Genomic DNA, 21,606 nt, shown 5'->3' on the forward strand with positions numbered 1-21,606 from the left:
TAGGCCAGAGATCTGGTGCATGGGGCTGTCCTGGAAGCAGCAAAGGACTGGCCCATGGTGCCTTGGCTTGGCTTAGGCCAACTGGGCACCAATCTACAACCTGATGGCAGCCATCTGAGCCAGAATGTGGCCAGCTTTAGATCTGCAGGTCCTCCCTGGAGCCTGCAAGGGGCTGCCTCTGCCCTGCCCCCTGGGCGCATGCACAGGAGGCAGTGAGTGTGTGTGTGGTCTGCTTTCCACCCTTCCCATCGCCAGAGCCATGTGGTGGGGTGGGCGCGAAGGGGGCATGCTCACTGGAGGATGAGGTTTGAAGGAGGGGACCTAGCATGCAGAGGCTGCAGCATGGCAGTGACGGCAACCTGCTGGGCTGCCTCACCGCAAGCCTATCATCTGCCTTGTTCATGACCACCGCAGCTAGGACAGAGCAGGTGGCTGCACAGGAGCCTGGTGCATCTGGCAGGCTGGATCGCATGCCTCCGCCTGCTTCTTGGAGCATCAGCCTGGTGGTTGTGGGGCTTGCACTGTCCAGGCTGCAGAGTTTCAGTTGTCTCTTGGGAACAGAGGCTCCCTACCTTTCCCGTTGGCTGGGGTCTTCGTGAGTGGTGGTGGTGATGGGTAGGCAGCAGACTTGCTGGAGAATGAGGTTTGATGGCAGGGGCCAAGCATACATCCAGCCATGCCCCCCCTCCCCCAGCCATGCCCCCCACTCCCCGCCCCCGAGGGCAACCACAATGCTGATACAGTCCTCAATGAAATTGAGTTTGACACCCTTGGTATAGGGTTGGACTAGAAGACCTCCAATGTCCCTCGCAGCTCTATTATAATAATAATTATAATAATAATAATATTTTAATTTGTATACCGCCCTTCTCCCGAAGGACTCAGGGCGGTGAACAGGCAGATAAAATACAATACACAATAATTAAAACAACCCTTAAAAAACTGATTTAAACATTGCCCAGAAATTTAAAATAACAATACACCCCATAAAATTACCAAAATTTAAAACCCATCATCCAATTAAAATTTTAAAGGTAAAATCAAGCTAGTCCAGCCAAACGGAATAAATAGGTTTTAAGTTGGGAAGGTCCTAAGGTCAGGTAGTTGTCAAGCCGAGGGAAGTTCGTTCCACAGGGTGGAGCCCCACAGAAGGCCCTCTGGGCCCGCCAGTCAACACTGTTTGGCTGACGGCACCCTGAGGAGTCCCTCTCTGTGGGAACGCACCGGACGCTGGGAGATAGAAGCTGGCAGTAGACGGTCCCGTAAGTAGCCCGGTCCTAAGCCATGTGATTGATTGATTGATTATGAGAAATCATCTTTCATAGAATTTTTACAGGTTGGAAAATAGAAGCTATGCTAATCTCCCATTTCTTATTACAGGTAAAGAAAAATATCAGAGAGAGAGATGGTGGATCAGAAAGATGATACCAAATTTATTGCACAGAGGAATACAAATAAGATAAAAGCATAAGGAAATTTGTATCAAACTCACTAAGGCAGTTCCTTCATAAAACTAACGGGAAGTTATTAAAATAGACTATAATATTTACTGGCACAGAGTCTAGATAATGTGGTGATAATGAAGTTTTTAAATTCAAAATTAATATGGATTAATTGAAGATAGTCAAGGAGCGGTTTAGATACAGTTGGAAAAACTGTAATAATATGTATGTTATATCCTCAGCTGCAATTATGAAATATTTTTCTTCTTTATGTTTGTTTCTGTGCTTCATTTTTTAGTCTCCACTACAGATAATGGAACTGTCACATTTTCTTTCTAAAATCCTATATATTTTCCAATAATTTTTGTTCTCTGTATTTTCTAATGGGTAGCATATGAGAACATTAGGCTTATGTTTGCATTGGGATGTCCGCAGGTGTAGTTAAAAAAAAAAGAAGACCAAGATGGAGGCTGTAATTATGCAATTAAAGTTCAAGTGCGCTTTTTGTCTATCACACACATGAAACACTCACAGGCGGAGCTTTCATTGGTACCATTGCAATTGCTATCTTGACTTCTTTTTTTTAAAATCATGTCCTGCAGAACCCATCCTTGGAAGCTAAGCAGGATCAGGGCTTTTTATTATTTGGCAGAAATCACCAGGAGATTTCAAGTTTATAGACCTGAGTGAAAAGTTTTTTAAAAGGTGCTCTGCTGAAGTATGAAGGAAAGGAAGCTGACCGATGTGTTAAAAGAATGGATAGCAAGCATATCCCTTTCCCAGAAGTTAGTTAATCATGGAAGTTGCAAGGTCCAGCAACCCAAATCTGATTGTGTTGACTCAAGGAACTTAGTAACAAATTAAGAGTTGGAAGGGACCTTGAAGGTCATCTAGTCCAACCTCCCACCCTACACCATTTCTGACAGATTGCAGTCCAGTGTCTTCTTGAAATCCTCCAGTGATGAAGCCCCCACAACTTCCAAAAGCAAGCTGTTCCATTGGTTGATTGTTCTGACTGTCAGAAAATTCCTCCTTATTTCTAGGTTGAATCTCTCCTTGATCAATTTCCATCCATTATTCCTTGTCTAGTCTTCAAGTACTTTGGAAAACAGGTTGACCCCCACCTCTCTGTGGCAACCCCTCAAATATTGGAACATTGCTATTATGTCTCCCCTGGTCTTTCTCTTTACGAGACTAGCCATGCCCAGTTCCTATAACCGTTCTTCTTATGTTTTAGCCTTCAGTCCCCTAATCATGTTTATTGCTCTTCTCTGCACTCTTTCTAGAATCTCAACATCTTTTTTATAGTGTAGTGGCCAAAACTGGATGCAGTATCCTACGTGTGATCTTACTAAGGCTTTATAAAGTGGTATTAGTATCTCTTTTGATCATGATTGAATCCCTCTTTTAATGAATTTAGGATTGCATTGGCTTTTTTGTCTGCCGCTGCATGTTGTTAGCTCATATTTAATTGGTTGTCTTCTAGTGTTTTACCTACAAGTTATTTTTCCATATTCTCTTTTGGAAAAAGTTGTTGTTTGTCATTATATACATTACTAGAACTGAATAGTCTTGAATAAAATTAATCTTGAAGACTACATACATTGCTTCTGTCTCTGGAGGTTGTGGAAATTAATATAGTGTGGAGAAGATCAATCATTTATAGCAGCTAAGTAGTATCAGATCTTTTGTTTTTGATTCTCTATTGTCTAGTAAATCTTAATTAGTAGCATATTTGATATAAGAATATCTCCACAAAACTGAACTCATTGTAACGTTATTCCAAGCTCTAACAATTTAGATTCATAGAGTATTTTAATAAGAATCCAAGGTTGATATAATATTCATGTGAAAGCATTTATTTTCCAATATTGCATTATAAATATTCAGCAAGTTTCTTAGGTCATATTGATTATGAAAGCATCATATTGGCAGTGACACAAATGAAATTATTTTACCCTAGGATATTTCTAAGCATTGAAAATTGTAGTGCTTACATCACCACAGTGATGCACAACCTGTTGAATGATCTCAAAACAAAACCAGCCATTTTGATTGTCAGTACATTGCATATAGTCCTTAGGTGGTGGGGTGCAGGCAACAGTATCTTAACAATATCTTCACCCCAATTCATTTATGATGGTTGCAATGTCCCAGGGTCACGTAATCAGCTTGTTCTGACTTGGCTCCCAAACATGACAAACCCTCTGTAGTTAACTAAATGTTTCCTTTATTAGGAGCGCCAGCAGCCCCAGCAAAAAGTCTCTTTCTCACACACACAGCAGGCTAACAAGTCTGTCCAGCAGAGAGATGAATAGTCTGCCACACTTATTCATCTCTGCCCCCTGCCTTTTATCCCCAGAACTAGGGTGGGGCTTTGCTAGCAGCAGTGGCTCTTCTGTCCCAAGGACCGGCCCATATTTTTCCTCTGCTCTCCTCTCCTCTGCCTCCTGCACATCTCCATGTCAGGCACTGGACCTAGCTGTTCCTCCTCTTCCTCATCAGCGACCTCTAGACCTGGGGACTGTTGATTCTCCATCTGAGGGCTGATGGACAGCCCAGGTTCATCCTCTGTCTCTCTCTCTCTGACAGCTCCATTCCCTCTTTCGCCTCTGAGCTCTTAGGTGCCTTGACGCAACACACCTTTCGCAACCTTCTGACAAAGTCACTGGGGAAGCAAAATTCACTTAACAACCGTGTTACTCACTTAACAACTGCAGTGGTTCGCTTAACAACTGTGACAAGGAAGATCATAAAATGGGGAACAATTCACTTAACAGCTGTTTTGCTTAGAAATGGAAATTTTGGGCTCACTTGTGATCATACATTGAAGGCTACCTATAGATCAGGGGTGTCAAACTGGCGGCCCACGAGCCATTTGCATCTTGCACAGGCCACACCCACCCCAGCTCTGCAAAGGGAAAAAACATCATGTGACAGCAGCATGACGCCATGAGTTTGACACCCATGTTGTAGATGAATAGGAAGAGGGGATTATAAGGCATTACAGAAGTTGTAGGATCTGGCCACCAGTTTAATTACAATCTTAGTTGGCTCCAATTGTAAATTTGCGGGAAAAGATGGCTTTCCAAGCTTCATACAGCAGAAAGAAATTTTATCCACTACCCACAAAAAATAATATCAGCAAATATTGCAGTCCTTTAGAATATAATTGGGTTCTATTCTATTTCTATTAAAATATAATGAGGAAGAAGATCAGTATTCCATTATGTGGTTAAACTAAATGGTGTGTTGGAGAGCGAGGATAGTTTTTTTTTTAAACTAATCAATGGTTGTTGAAGTAGGTAACATTCTTCTTCAAAAGAAAAGATGGAAAATTGTCTCTCTGGAATTAAACGATTATGCTAGTAAAATTATTAGAACATGATGGTTGCTCTCTTAAAAATACTTACAATGCTCATGCCATCATCCATCAGTTTAAATTTAATTTTAAGTGGTTTTCATCTTAAAACATGAAGTAGTAAATTAGAGCCTTTGCTGTTAAAGGAGATTTGCAAGAATACTTTTAAGAGAGAAGGAAAAAAACACAGGTTGCAGGTCTTTTTGTTTGCTTGCCTTATGTAACCTACAAAATGGCTTTCTAAAGCTTAACCTTTACACAGACTAAGTGGCTTTAGATTACCTCGCTGGTATAAATTCAAGGAATCTTAAGCTCCCAAAATAAACAGATAATTATACATAACAATGTTCTTGAACTGTAGCACGACATAAAGCATGCTGCAACTGAATGTCCCTACTGAGCGATTTTGTTCAGAAAATAACCATGTTAGGAAAAAAGAAAAGTCAGAACTATTTTTCTTAAAACTATTAATACAAGGACTCATTTGTACCCGGACCTGAGTAGAAATGTGTCATTGTTTCAAGCTATTTTAGTGCTATTTACATCTCCAGGAGTTCAGACAGGAAAGTCACCAAGCTTACATACTGAGAAATGTTTATCAACTTGAGTTTATATGTATTGTAGGAGTAAGCACCCACCCCTCTCCTAGAAAAATGAAATATTCTAGGAAATATTAAAAAGGCAGAGTATTATATTTACCCTAAAGGAGAAACATGTTTCTTAAGACAAACTCAGAGCCTCGACTCCCTGCCCCCCACCAGCAGATATTTTGGTGCCAACCTATCTACAAGACAAAGGCTGGGCCAGTTTATCTACAACACAAAAGACATGGGCCTCAGGACATGATAGATTAGCCCTCACTCAAGATCCAAATCAGGACAAAGCCATTAAGCCATAATAGGAATTGCCCAAAGCCCCTTCATTAGATCATCACCCAGCAAGATTCAACCAGGCTTGGGACACAGACAGCCTACAAAGTTAGCTAAGGCAACTGCCCCCTGGGAGTCTGACAGCCAATGGGATACATTTCTTGTACAGGAACAGGAAAACTTGGGCAGGGCTCTCTCACCCATGTGCTCTTTTTTGCCCAGGATCCAAAAAACCCATGCGGTCCTGTCCACCATTAAACTACCAAGCAGTCTCCATGTTTCCAGTGTCTTTCTTCCCACTTGGAACTGAACCCAGATGGACATTTCTTCCAACAGTATATAAAAACAGGACAAAATAATCATCATCATCATCACTCATCATCCCTGGGATTGAACCTGGGATCTTTTTAATGCAATTGTCCCCATATTACTAAAGCCTTTCTCCTATCTTCAGTGTAAAGTCCTATAGATTGTTAATCTGGGGTTGATTTTTGGTATTTGCTTAATAATCCCTGTTTTGCTTTGTTTTGTTTTGTTTTGTGGAGGTTGTTATTAGACCATTATAGTTTGGACTGCCTGTTAATTTAATATGTTTGACCATTTTTGTGTCTTTTATAGTTTTGTGCGAAGTGTCCGCTGGAGTTGGGCAGAATAAATTTACATAAATGATAAGTAATAAATCACATATTAAGACTGCATATGACCACCCCTTAATTTAAACCAATGTTTTTCAAGCTTGGCAGCTTTAAGATATGTGAATTACAGTTCTCAGAATTCCTCAGCCACACATCTTAAAGTTGCCAAGTTTGAAAAACACTGATCTAGATCAATCTTGTCCAATCTGATGCCCTCCAGATGTGTTGAACCAGTTTCCATAATTCTTCTTCCTCATGATGATTGTAGATGAGAAATGAATTCCAATACATATACAGTAAAGGACACTAGACTGGGAAATTTTAAGAACTCTTAATATTAGATGCTGTAATAATAATTGCAGCAGCATCTTCCTGTAAAATACCAGAAGCTACAGATGATACGAGAAGGATCTAAAATACCTTTCATTTCCCTATCACTCCTATTGCAGTTCCTAGAAAATATTTTAGGAGGCACAGCCACAGTAGACAGCATCACTAACAGGAAACGGGGCATATAATGGACTTCTGTAAGGAACAGCATTTTTAATATCTTTGGAGCTGTGAGGGAAAAGCTTGTGCTGTAGCAGTTCCCTTTTTACTAAATTTATTTCCTGCAACCAAAGCATAAACCACTCAATTCGTATCATTGAAGTTGATAATCTCTTAGAATAGTTGTTTCTTTAGCAGCAGCATCTGTGTGCATGCTGCTGGCAAATAGACCCTAATCCAAATAAATTTACAGTTGAGACTCTTTCTGCTATTCATTAGCATATTAATTTCAGCAATAATGTTGGGTTTTTTCCCAAGAGGCAAGTTGCATACGCCCACAGAAATCCCCCCTCCCACTGATCTTGACAAAGGTGGTTCTTTCCCACTGCTATTAGCCACAGTGATCTTCCCTATTCAGCAAAGGGAGGTGAAGCTAAGTGCATCTAGAACAGCTGGGAGGGAATCTGCTTCCCAGTTTCATCAAACTCACAGGGTGATAGGCTAAAATGGTTGCTCTATAGCAATGACAAGGCCAGGGGTGAGCTGCAAGCAGTTTAACAACTGGTTCAGTGAGCATGTGCTTTGCATGCGCATGCGCACGCGCCTAAGGTGCTTCTGCGCAGCACTGAAAATGGAGTATTTTGAAGCTCAGCTGTTTACCTTCCAAGTCATCAGCGGTAAGCAGAACAGCAAGTGGGGAGGAAATTGTTGTGACTTGTCCTCCCTCCTCTCCTCAGCCGGGCCCCTCCCGTCTCCAACCAGGCCTGTTATCAGACTCTGAGTCTGATAATGAAGATGAACGGCCTGTCATGCCTCCAGCCCCCAGTCCTGGCCCCATGCCCGGAGAGGATTCCAGGAATGAACAAACAAGCCCGATAAACCTCACTCATACGGCGTGTGTTCCTTTGGCTCAGCCATCAAAGGAAGCCAGCCTACTCCTTCTGACCCCTCCCTTTCCCAAACAGCAGAAGACAATTCAAAGTGGGAAGATCCTCGCTTCCGGAGATCTGAGAGGCGACGCCAGCAGAAGGAAGTGAGGGGCAGGCCTGGATAAATGCTGAGTCATGGAGCCACACCCCACAGCCTATATAAAGGACCTGCTTTTGGCATTCCAACCTTTGAGTCAAGCAAAGTCTCATCTAGTTTGCTGATATCGGACTCTATCGCTGAAGTCACAACTTGGACTCCTGCCTGCTCTGATAAACCTCGAAGGAATTTGGCAAGCTGCAGAGGCTTCGTTGCCACATTTGATACGGACTTCCTTGACCTGGTCGTCGGAGGGGGAGGGGGACACGACAGAAATCAGCTGTGCCACACAATTGAGATGAGCTAGAAAGCAGAAAATAAAGGATAGGATAGGGCAGGGGCGGGTGGTCGGGGCCAGCTGATCATCGGAACTACCGGTTCACCCAAACCAGTCCGAACCGGCAGCAGCCCATCACTGATTGTGGCCTTATTGCTTCCCTTTCTTGGAGCATCTCAAGCATGGGAAGATATATTGCAACAGCCCAGATCCAGTTGTGGTAAAATAGGGAGAAGAGCTTCTGCCTGATATTTCCAGGCTTCTTCATTACAATAAGACTTCTGGAATCTCTTCTGCACTATCAATGGATTAATCCTTTTTATTGTTCCCTTTTAAGGGCCATTGATCATATATATATATATATATATGTATGTATGTATCTCCAACCATAATTGTGCAGTCATTACCATGGACTGTTTCATGGTATTCATGTGTTATGGAATCATCATCATCATCATCTTAGCCAGTGTCTATCCACTGCAGGATGAAGGCCTCTTCCACATGTTTCCAACCAATACGGTCCTGAGCTTTCTTTTGCCAATTGGGCCTGCAATACCTGCTGATGTCATCGATCCATCTTTGTCTTAGGTTTCTTTCGTGGATGCTTTTGAATCAAGTGGGATCCATTCTATGACTGCCACGCTGGCACCACCGGCTGCTGTGCCCCCCTCTGATCCTCACACAAAGCAAACTGACACATGCCATGAACACATGACAAGTCCTCGAACTCGGAGCCAAGCCAAAGCCCGGGAGACTGCATCAGAGCCATCTGCTCATGACATTACATCACAGAACCCGAGAGGCCACAACACCAAAGCTCAGTACATTACAACACAACCAACCACCCAGGAAGTTACAGCACAAGACTCAGGAGATCACATTCCCAGAACTCAGGACGTTTCCACACAGCCCATTACCCAGGTCGTTACAACACAAAAGACTAATGGACACACAAGTAGGACCACACCCACACAGGATGCTACAAAACAGCCGACTAATCTGCAAACACCCACTCCACCTACCAATCAAGATGCAACCAAACAACCAACCAACCCGCTTACAGCACCAAAGCCAACACTCCACACACACCCGCCAGTATTTATAGAGAGACAGCAGCTCCGACCAAGCTTTGCTCACACAAACACAAAGCCGAAAGCACCAACCTGAAGATGATGAGTGAGATCTCGTCAAAACATCACCAAGACACTCTCAACCTTACACAGGAAAAGACCCAAATACGCCAAAACCTACATATATATAAGTATATACATATTATATACAACATTAGCCATTTCAAACCCCTCCAATCCATACATGCAGCAGATTGACACCCACTATGAAGATGTAGCACGACCACGAACACAAAGCCAAACAACAGCAATACAGCTCACCAGCTCAAATCCCCCTGCAACTCAGACTAATCTGAGCACAACCAAGCCCCCACCCAAACAGGACACACCCCCAGCCAATCAGAGCACAAAAAAACCCCATCCAATCAGAGCACAGCCAAGCTCCCACCCAATCAGTTCAAACCCCCACTAGCAGTTAAAAAGGAAGAAACAGCTGCAATCACACATTGCTCCCAGAAGCACGAAGCTGAAGCCTGAAGATGATGAATGAGACTTCGTCGAAACGTCGCCAAGACACTTCCAATTTTACGCGGGAGAAAACCCGAATAACCAAAGACCTACATATACATATACATATACATATGTATTTGTGTGTGTGTGTGGTGCAGATTTTCTATCTGGTCTTGTAATGCCAAGAATGTATCTTTCCCTGGCTCTTGGCATCAGTCGTCCCTTTTGGCATCAATTGTGAGGTTAGTGTCCATGTTCCACCGGCATATATTACAACAGGTAGCACACACTGATTAGAAACGTTTCTTTTCAGGCATAGGGTGGGGGGTTCACTTATTCTGTTATGGGATAGCATGATATTATTAGTTTTCATTTATTTATTTTTTTACTCACTATAGATCAGGGGTGTCAAACTGGCAGCCCACGGGCCGGATGGGTCATGCGCAGACCACACCCACCCCAGCTCCACAAATGGGGAAAACATCACGAAACATCATGTGACAGCAACATGACACCACGAGTTTGACATCCGTGGTATAGATCAATGGCCCCTCTACCTTCTGGACACTAGGGACCAGTTCTGTGGAGAGAGATTTTTCCGCAGACCAGAGGGGGTGTGGCTTCATGTTCTGCTTGCATCCCACAGATGGGTCATCCCTGTTTACACAGCCCAGTTTCTGGCATGCCACAGGCCGGGGGTTGGGGACCCCTGCTATAGACTTATGTTTCTAGAAGGTCCAAAAAAGCTTCACAGTTGCAGCCATCAGGCAAATGAAGTGGTCCTCATGCAGCCCTTATAATCATTTGAGTTTTGAGACCTCTGGTTTAAAATAAAGATACAACTTCAATTATACCAAAGGAACAGTAATCCATTTATATTTTTCTCTTCAGCCTTCTCTTTTATTTCTTTTTCTGTAGTCAGAACGATGCATTAGCAAAAATCTTCAATGCAATTCAGTGGTGAAATTCAAATTTTTTTACTACCGGTTCTGTGGGCATGGCTTGGTGGGCATGGTGTGGCTTGGTGGGTGTCGCTTGGTGGGCATGGCAGGGGAAGGATACTGCAAAATCTCCGTTCCCACCCCACTCCAGGAAAAGGATACTGCAAAGTCCCCATTCCCTCCCCACTCCGAGGGAAAGGATATTGCAATATCTCCATTCCCATCCCACTCGGGGGCCAGCCAGAGGTGATATTTGTGGGTTCTCCAAACGACTCAGAATGTCCACTACCGGTTCTCCAGAACCTGCTGGATTTCACCCCTGATCCAATTATATATTGTAGATGTATTGCTTAGTTGATCAATGATTAAGTTTAGTGCACATAATTAGCAATTAAGGAGCCCAGCTTGCAGTATTAGGTATTTTCTCTGAGAGAGGCGATGCAAATTTTTTCTGGATATATGCAATGCTTATTGTATATGGAGATTCTCAATCATCCAGGTCATGGTTGTCCCAAAGTCCCAAAGGACTTTCTTGGAAAGTCCAGTTGCCTTTTGAAAAGCACCTTTGGGACTGCAATGCTTAAGATACTGTAACTGAAATATTTTAAATAGAAATGTAACTTAACGCTAAAATAGTCTTCATTCAGCAGTATCTAATCTACCTGTAATTACTTTTTTTGGTGATTGTTGAAGAACTCTGCTAACTGATGATCTTGCACCTTTTCAAGTTCACTACCAGCAAATTTAACGAGAGATACAAGTTCAACAACATTGCTTATGTTGGTCCACTCTGTCTAGAATATGTGTGTGCTTGGTATATTTATATATATATATTCCTAGACAGGGTGCATTTTTGGTCTACTAAAGCAAAGCAAAAAAGATTAGATCAAATATTAGATTACATCAAAGATTATATAATTACTTGAATATAATTGTTTTTCTAAACAAAACAAAACTTTCTGAATGTTTAAACATTCTTATTAAGATCAATCCTTCTTTTATTAATCATTAACCTGCTTACTCAAAACCATAATATAGACATAAAGAAACAATCATTTATTGACTGAATGTTGGTCCTTTTAGCTTGATGTTATTTACACTGATAGGCACGTTTTTATGACATCATTCCATAATAATATTGCAGACAGATATAGGATAATCTCCCATTTCACATTCTCACATACTGGCTCAGCAAGCCAAAATATTAGAAGTTATTCATATTTTCTGCATGAATCTGCCTGATTTTAACAAGAAAATCAATCTATAAAGTTTGAGCCATGGCATGTTCTCTTAAATCACTTATGTACTTCAATTTTGGCCTACTATACAAGAATGCCAAATCAGTTCTAGCATCGTATTAGTGACTTAATAGAAGCCAATTTATTTTGTTGTTTCTATTGTTTGTACAAAAATTAAAAAATGTAATGCCGTCAAAATGCTACATAACATAAATCAGACTGAATGTTACCTGAGGTTTATTTCTACACTGCCCAGAGGAGGCTATGAGGGATAGTTTCTAAATTTGATAAATAAGGTAAACATTGGAAGTCTAATAACAGAGCCAATAATTTTTATCAAGCTACAAAATAGTCCATTGACTTAGTCTTTTGAAGACAGATGGAGAAAATGTTACATGCAATCTCTGGCCATAAACATAGCACATCCCCCCACATCCTATTTTGATGATCTTGTGGGGATGATCTTGGGAGACAGGAGGAAGAGTCACAGACTAGACAGACACTGGTCAGATAAGAGGCAGCTGACCTTCTGCAGAAGGAATGGGAGTGTGGCAAACATCTCATTCCTAGTTTCTTAGATTAGAAAGGTGAGAGATGTACTTTCAGAGTTGCAAGATTCTGTTAAGGTAACCTTATAATAAAGTATATCTGGGAAAACTACTTGTCTTGATGACCTCAAAAGGCTAACACATTTCCAAAGAACTTTACTGGGCTCGAGGAGAAACCAAGACTTCGACTTTTTTTGAATGCCTTCCAAGTCTCAGGGGGAAGCTGCTATGTGAGAAGGCGTGCTGCCTCTTAGTAGATGTTAACACTGAACAGAAGGAACCTGAATCATGCCCATTCCTTCTGATCTGGTGGCACAGGCAGAAGTTCTCCTTAGCTCTGTTCAAGCCAGAGCTACAAGTGCAGGAAAGTCCTCAAATTGTGTACCAGTTCTATCCAGTGGTGGGATTAACAACTGGTTCGGTGACCGTGTTCTTCGTGCATGCACGTGTGCAATTTTATGAAAACTTACCTTCCACGTTACTGCTGGGGAGTAACACAAGTGAGGTGCGGCAATCCGCTCTGCCATGTAAATCAGCTGAGAAGATATAGTTCAGTAAAGAGCAGGGGCAGGCGGGCCCACCTTATCGTCGGAGCGAACTGGTTCGCTCCCAGCTGATCGTCAGAGCTACTGATTTGCTCAAACCAGTCCAAACCAGTAGAATCCCACCCCTGGTTCTATCCAAGGGAGCGCAACCCTTGCAAGAGTCACAGATTATACCTCACCAGAACCAGGGGGATTCCAGAACCACTGCATCTTGCTAGGATTGGGTTGCAGGAGATTCCTCCCTATCCAAACCTACACAACCTAAAAGAATAAAAATTGCTTAGACTTGTAAGCACTGAAGAAGTTACCTAATTGGTTAATGAAACCTTTGCAAGAAAACAATGGAGCGCCAAGGACTCCATAGTTGACCTATGAGCTACAAAAACGTGAGCGTTTTTTAAAAAAAAAAACGCTCATGTCAAACCCTGGAAAGAGCAAATTTGGGATCAAATGTGTCCTTTTCTGAGGAAGCATCATTGAAAAGACCTACTCTTGAGAAGCTGCTCACCATGCCTCTGAATGACAGGGCAGTTTGAGTAGGAGTTTCAAGCATGATGTTTAGATTCATTTAGGAATGTGCAGGAAAAGGTGTCCTTTCAGATGTTCCAGCTGCATTGGTGACCACTCCAAATTAATTCATGGTGAACATGGACTACATAGTTTTGTGCATTTGTTTTCATTTAAATCTATGGGAGTTTTATTCAGCAAACAAAATTTGTATGTTTGCTTGCATTTCCCATCTCCCAAAAATGCAATGGTTTAGCCTAAACATTTAAACTTACTTTCTTTCTTCTTTCTTTCTTTGCCCCAGTCATTTTATTTCTATTTGCAGGTCTTTGAATTTTAAGATTTTCTCCAGTTCTTTCTCTTCTTTTGTCTCCAAGAAGTACCACATCCACCTTCCAGACTTTTTTGCAGCAGCAGCAGCAGCATCAATTGATACCTCTGCTCTCTAGTTCAACTGAATTCATTCCTGAGCAAGAATTTCTTTTTGTGAGAGGAAATAGCTGAGTCTCCTCTACTTGTCAGAGGTCTTTTATTCATAACACAGTATCACAAATTATAGCTCCAGTTGAATGTATAACAACAAAATTCACAGTGAGATTCACTGCTATTTGTACAGGCTTTATAGCCTACCAATTAGTCCTACAGTATCAGGCCATGAAGCATTTTTAAAAAAATCATTAACAAAACAACAAGAATTTAAATCTGATTACAGTAATGTTCTCAATACAGTGGAATTATATGCCTACCTAGTTGTGACAACCATACCTTGTAGAACAAAATGTTAGATTCCTGATAAAAGGAGTTAATAGTTATTTTTCATTTTGACTGTTTTATGTATTTTTAATTAAATGTACAATGCTCACAATCACTTTCAGCCTCTGCTCATTTATGTACTTTGTTATATTTATGATAGAAGTAAGGACCAACCCATCCTTTGCCATGGACTTGAATAGCAGTTCAAGAAACTTTGATTTTGGGTTTTACTGATTAGATTGATAGAACTTTATAGAAACGGCTTGTTCATATCATTATGAAAAAACAAAAAGTTGTGATTTTATGTTAATGCCTTATTTTAAATGTTCCTTTTTTTTTTCTTATCCTCCCTCACTTCTCTTCCCCTCTTCCTCCCCACCGTTTTCCTATATACTTTCATATTTTGTATCTTGGTAAGGCCACACTTGGAATATTGCATTCAGTTTTGGTCGCCACGATTAAAAAGGATGTTGAGACTCTAGAAAGAGTGCAGAGAAGAGCAATGAAGATGATTAGGGGACTGGAGGCTAAAACATATGAAGAACGGTTGCAGGAACTCGGTATGCCTAGTTTAATGAAAAGAAGGACTAGGGGAGACATGATAGCATTGTTCCAATATCTCAGGGGTTGCCACAAAGAAGAGGGAGTCAAACTATTCTCCAAAGCATCTGAGGGTAGAACAAGAAGCAATGGGTGGAAACTAATCAAGGAGAGAAGCAACTTAGAACTAAGGAGAAATTTCCTGACAGTTAGAGCAATTAATCAGTGGAACAACTTGCCTGCAGAAGTTGTGAATGCTCCAACACTGGAAATTTTTAAGAAAATATTGGATAGCCATTTGTCTGAAATAGTGTAGGGTTTCCTGCCTGGGCAGGGGGTTGGACTAGAAGGCCTCCAAGGTCCCTTCCAACTCTGATATTATTATTATTATTATTATTATTATTATTATTATTATTATTATTATTATTATTATTATTATTATTATTATTATTATTATCTTATTTTATTTTATGTCCCAATAAAAATGTTAAACTGAAGAAACAGAACTCCAAACTCTGTGACTGAAAGAGAATTATAGGAAAGACCTTTTCCTATGCAAGATAGAAATAACTTGAAAAAAGAAAGATGAAAACTTCCCAAGTTCCTGTAAAAATAGAGATTCTAAAGGTGGAGTTCGGATAGAATGCAAGGTTTGATATGGCAGTTTTGGTACATGTAATCTTGAGTCTTTTAGCATTGTAGGAGTATAATTGGCAGTGCCTCCTTGAATACAGAACTGAATAGACCTGAAAAGTAGAATTCAGTAGACTGTAATCTTGAGGGACACAATGTGATGCATCTTGCAAGCGTGTCAAGAACGGCACAGATATATAAAAGATAAAACAAAATGTGAATTGCAGCAGAAGGACGTTGTTGTAAGGATAATTAGAACTGCAGAAAATATAATTGCTACCAACTTGCCTTCCATTGAGGACCTGTATACTGCACGAATCAAGAAGAGGGCCGTGAAAATATTTGCAGATCCCTCACATCCTGGACATAAACTATTTCAACTCCTACCCTCAAAACGACGCTATAGAGCACTGCACACCAGAACAACTAGACACAAGAACAGTTTTTTCCCGAAGGCCATCACTCTGCTAAACAAATAATTCCCTCAACACTGTCAGACTATTTACTGAATCTGCACTACTATTAATCGTTTCATAGTTCCCATCACCAATCTCTTTCCACTTATGACTGTATGACTATAACTTGTTGCTGGCAATCTTTATGATTTACATTGATATATTGATCATCAATTGTGTTGTAAATGTTGTACCTTGATGAACGTATCTTTTCTTTTATGTACACTGAGAGCATATGCACCAAGACAAATTCCTTGTGTGTCCAATCACACTTGGCCAATAAAAAATTCTATTCTATTCTATTCTATTCTATTCTATTCTATTCTATTCTATTCTATTCTATGTAAAGATATGCTATGATGCCAATTTGTTTTCTACTCCTTTCTCTTGAGTTTTTAGGTGAAAGAAAGGAGAAGGGAACAAGCAGCAGCGAGATAGATGACTCAGTTAAAATGGTGATGGGTGCACCTTTTGAAGACTGAAAGACCAGGTTAGGGGCAGATTGTCAAGGAGAATATCAATGTGGTCACTAAGAGCCAACACCAACTTGACAGCACATAATCAATCCAACAAAGTGCATGACTTAATGTGCAGCATCCTTGATCTCACTGCAGCGAAAGAAAGTTGTCATAATAAAATGGTTAGTTTTCACAGTGCCACAAGTCTCTTTATGAATGAAATTAATCTGAATGTCTGCCATTCAAATCTACCAAGTTTTTTGTATCGAGAACAATAAGTAAAGCTGATGTGTTTTTACTAGGTTTTTTTATTATTCTTATTGCAATAATAATTTTAATGGAGGCCCGTCAAGTTGGTGCTGACTCCTAGCAACCACACAAACTTTCTCCAGGATTTTCTGCTCTAACTCATCCTTAAGTCTTCTGATAAGGCAGACAACTGCTGCAATTGAGCCCATCTACCTTACATGGCATTAGTATATCTAATTAGGGTGGATTAGAGCCCATCTACCATACATGTTGTGTCTTGTCCGCTCTCACCGCAGCCGGGGTCTGCTTATCTGCTCCCGAACACGGAGGAATGTATGCCTCCCGGCCCCAGTCCTGGCTCCATGCCCAGACAAGCTGCAGAGGAGGGGGTACCTCCCGGTCCCAGCCCTGGCTCCATGCCCAAGCAGGCTGCAGAGGAGGGAGCATCCCCCGGCCCCAGCCCTGGCTCCATGCCCAGGCAAACGGAGCAGCTAGACCCCTCCCCCTCCTCCACAGCATGTGAGCCTGAGGAAAGTTTACTTCCAACAGCTGATTGGAGTGACCCTCGCATCAGAAGATTGGATAGGCGGAGGCAACAGAAGGAAGGGAGGGGCAGGCCTTAATGAGTGCTGAGTCATGGAGCCACACCCCATGGCCTATATAAAGGATCTGCTTTCTGGCAGTCTCTGAGTCAGGCAAAGTCGAACTTATCTTGCTGAAGTCACTTTCTGGTCTCCTGCCTGCTCTGAGGACTTTGCTAGGACTTTGGGCAGAGCTGCAGAGGCAAGCCTGATTCGGATTTCCCTGACCCGGCCGTCAGCGGAGGAGTGGGACACGACAATACATGTGTTAGCATATCTAATCAGGTAATCTGTAGCAGGGGTCCCCAATCCTCGGTCTGTGGACTGGCATGGCAGAAAACGGGCTGCGCTAAATAAGCGAAGTCCCATCCATGGGATGCAGGCAGCTCGCAAAATCACATCACTTCTGGTCCATAGAAAAACCTTTCTCCACAGAATCCATTATTGGTGCCCGAAAGGTTGGGGGGCCACTGATCTACAGTCGCATTGATAGAAAAGAATGTATTGTAGCCCTAGTAAAGGCAGAATCAGATGCAAAATTCATAGTATTATTTAATGACTTTCTTTTATCATTCCTATGAAATATTTCTGGAGTTACCATATATAATCCTTGACATTACTATCTTTGGTGCCTTTGCATGATTTTGGTTGAAAGTGTAGTGATTCCTGGAGTCCTGTCGTTCTACATCCCAAAGAAGACACTTGGTTGCCTGTCTCCAAATGGGATTATAACATCTCTATTGCCCAGAATTCAATATGTTCCTTGCATCTTGGTTTGAATCAGTTACTTTCTATCTGTCCATTGGCCTCCATTAGCGTACCAATCTGAAATTGGAAGCTCCTTCTGAGTTTGGATATTTTTTTGAAAGGTTTTCCTTGTTTTTAATGTCTGCTTCCATCTTCAATGTCTTTGCAATGAAATACTACTTCTTGGCTCTTGTAAGAGGTTATTCTTTGTTACATTCCTCCCTGAGGTATTTATTTCTCTTGGGTTTGGCTTCTCTTTTTTTTCTTGGCAATTTCTACTATTCCTTTTAACACCCAGTTTAGTTAGTTCTTTTTTTTTTCCACCTTTGGTGGTCTCCTTCCACTTTCATCTTTAACATTTTGATTTCATCCCATGGTTCCTCTGGTACACTATCCATATGCTTCAGGATTTAAAAGTGATTCCTGATGTTGTCTTTAAACATGGCATTTGCTCAAGACCATGACATGGAAAGAAATGGCTTTCTTTTTCCATTTTATCTTGATTTGGAATTTGCAGGTGAAAAGTTCATAATCTGATCCACAGTTGGACCCTGGCCCCATCTTTGCTGTTATAAATGAGCTTTTCCATCTTGTTGCATCAATAATATAGTCAGTTTAACATCTGGTAATGACCACAAATCAAGGTATCATGTTGGTTGTTTGAAGCCTTTTAGCAATTAAATTATTGGACTGGCAGACAGATCATTCTTCTGCTTCTTTTTCTAGGCTATACAATCCAACTTTGTTTTCCTTTTACATATTTCTAACACTCCAGTCTCCAACCACAGGAAGCACATCTTGTTTGCATGTTCTGTCAAAAAACCTGGGTGACTGTTATATTAAAGGGTAGTAACGCAAAGTCTAATTGACTGAAAAGTATCAAAGTACTGTCTTTGGTATATTGTTCCTAACAATGAAAGCAAAGCCATTCCTTTTTTCTCAAATAACTATGAGTCTCCCCTTTAGACCGTGGGAGGAAAACAGTAGCAATTTGGGAGAGCCAGTTTGGTGTACTGGTTTAAGACACCAGGCTTGAAAGCAAGAGTCTATGAGTTCAAGTCCTACCTTAGCTATGAAAGCCAGCTGGATGACCTTTCTCTCAGCTCAACACACCTCACAGGGTTGTTCTTGTGTGGAAAATAGGAGGAGGAGGAAGGTGTGATGGATATGTTCACCACCTTAAGTTAATTCTAAAAGTAATAGCAGAGGGATACAAATAAATAAATAAATACTATTTATAGAGAAACAAAGTTATTTTCTTGCAAAGCATAACCATTCCTGCTTCACTTTTTTTTATATAGTCAGAGTAAAATGTAGAACTAGCAGTAATGGAGATCAGCTGCTCTTTGTAGATAGGATGGATGGATGGATGGATGGATGGATGGATGGATGGAAGGAAGGAAGGAAGGAAGGAAGGAAGGAAGGAAGGAAGGAAGGAAGGAAGGAAGGAAGGAAGGAGTAACATACAATTAAGGAATGTATCACCCCATGTCATGCTTTATAGAATAATATTATCAGTGGTGAAACCAATTTTTTTTACTACCGGCTTGGTGGGCGTGGCTTGGTGGGCGTGGCAGGGGAAGTTTCCATTCCCACCCCACTCCAGGAGAAGGATACTGCAAAATCTCCATACCCACCTAACTCTGGGGCCAGCAACAGGTGGCATTTGCTGGTTCTCCGAACTGCTCAAAATTTCCACTATTGGTTCTCCAGAACCTGCTGGATTTCACCCCTGGGTACTATCAATATAAAAGTAATATTTGCAGAGTGACCAAAAAAATGAAAGGAATTCTACATTTTACATTCAAACACAGGTAGTTCTCAACTTACAGCAGTTCACTTAGTGACCATTCAATGTTACAACGGTGCTGAAAAAGTGACTTTTGACCATTTTTCACACTGCTGGGCTCGCTTAAATTTTATATTAGTAAATTGATTTATGGGTTTTTAAATTTTTTTAGTAAATTTTAGTGGGAATATTTTTAGCTATAAGTAGCCAAATTAAATAGGTTTTTTAAGGGTTGTTTTTAGTTTTGTACTGTTGTTTTCTTTTTGTATTTTACTTGTGGCTGTACACCGCCCTGAGTCTTTTGGGAGAAGGGCGGTCTATAAATAAAAATATTATTATTATTATTAGGACTATTGTGGCATCATGGTCATGTGATCAAAATTCAGATACTTGGCAACTGACTCACATTTATCCCAGAATGTTCCTGAGTTACTGTATGTGATCCCCTTTTGTGACCTACCGACAAGCGAAGTCAATGGGGAAGCCAATTCACTTAACAACCATGTTAGTAACTTAACAACAGGTGTGATTCACTTAACAACTGTGGCAAGAAAGGTCATAAAATGGAGCAAAAGTTGCTTAACTACTGTCTTGCTTAGCAACAGAAATTTTGGGCTCAATTGTGGTCATAAGTCAAAGACTACCTTTATACCAAAAAAACGTTCAGCCACTGTGGCCTGCCCTTGTTTGCTTCTTTATATTTATTGCTTATATTTATATTTATTGCTTTACCTCTTCAAGCCACCCTTTCTGAAATTAGGATCCTCCAAACATACTGAATTTAATTCCCATATTTGATAACCATTGAGCTTTAACTCTAGTTAAGATAACTAGGAAATCAAAAAATTGATATCTGACATATCTAGAAGAGCCAAATTGAGGAAAGCTCAGTGACCTCCATTTCATAAAAGAAAAAATTGTGATTCAAGGAAATATTTTCAGAAAGAAAAATAACATTAGGATTCCTTGTAAAACAAAACAACATAACAATATGCCAACAAATAAATCTAATTATGATTCTGTTTCTGCTGGTTAATGGTTGCATTTCATTTTTAGACACAAAACAGAACTTCCAAAGAGTTGCATATAGAATGTGCTATAAATTTTTTTAAAAATGGTTTTAAAAAGATGATCATAGATAAGGCTTATGTGATGTGCAGGGAAAAAAAGTCTGGTAAAATTCAGTCATCAACAGAATTTGTTTTAAAAAGTGGTTTGTGTGAACAGGCAATTTAACTTGATTTGAAATAACATTCTGCATTCCTTTTTTCAATGTAATGATACTAATAGTATATAACAAAATTACTTTTCTTAGCTTGCGTGCAATAGTAAATGACTCACTCTGAGGTAGCTTGTTAAAACATGTCTTCTATCTCCTGATTAAAAACACACATCAGTGGTGTCTGATTTCCCAAATATGGTATAGGATGGTTTGTTTGTTTTTTAAAAAAATGCATGCAATATTACAGGAGTTATGAAGAAGAGAATTCAATGAGATTTAGCCCATGAAGACCGGCAGGTACAGTGAATGAAGGGTGAAACCAGCAAAGAAAATAATTTGACAAAATCAGCTTAACCTCCTGTACTTTTTGGGAGGGGGGGGCTTTTGTTAATTAGCATAAATCTTCAGGAAAGATTATATAACTAAAGAAATGCAGAAGTAAGATCTTTCTGCCAATAAATCTGCTTTAGCATTATTAATACCTGCAGGCTCCTGTTCATAATTCCTGGTAACTTAAGACAGCAATTGACATTAATCCAATTTGACACCTCCAGATGTGATTTGGAAATCTCAAACTGATCTGCCAGAGCAAACCATAGTCCCCTGATATAAAACTAGCAAAAGCCAAAAGTTAACAAGGCAAGTAAGCCTAAACTACAGTAAGAATGCTAGCTGTAAACAACAATAATGTTATTTAGCCTGGTGTCCCCTTTGACAAGAT

At 40.6% G+C, this 21,606-nt stretch overlaps 1 protein-coding gene across 1 annotated transcript in view; it reads left to right on the forward strand.

The window, feature by feature from the left end:
* The first annotated feature begins 326 nt into the window (after nt 1-326).
* SYNPR (synaptoporin) overlaps nt 327-21,606 on the forward strand; it is a 45,261-nt gene continuing 23,981 nt past the window's right edge. Inside the window, exons 1-2 of the mRNA XM_058167808.1 lie at nt 327-595; nt 13,836-13,944. Of these exons, the coding sequence (XP_058023791.1) occupies nt 327-595; nt 13,836-13,944 (378 nt within the window). The remainder of the gene's footprint in view (nt 596-13,835; nt 13,945-21,606) is intronic.

This window comes from Ahaetulla prasina, chromosome 2 (genome assembly GCF_028640845.1).
Source record: "Ahaetulla prasina isolate Xishuangbanna chromosome 2, ASM2864084v1, whole genome shotgun sequence".
NCBI lineage: Eukaryota > Metazoa > Chordata > Lepidosauria > Squamata > Colubridae > Ahaetulla > Ahaetulla prasina.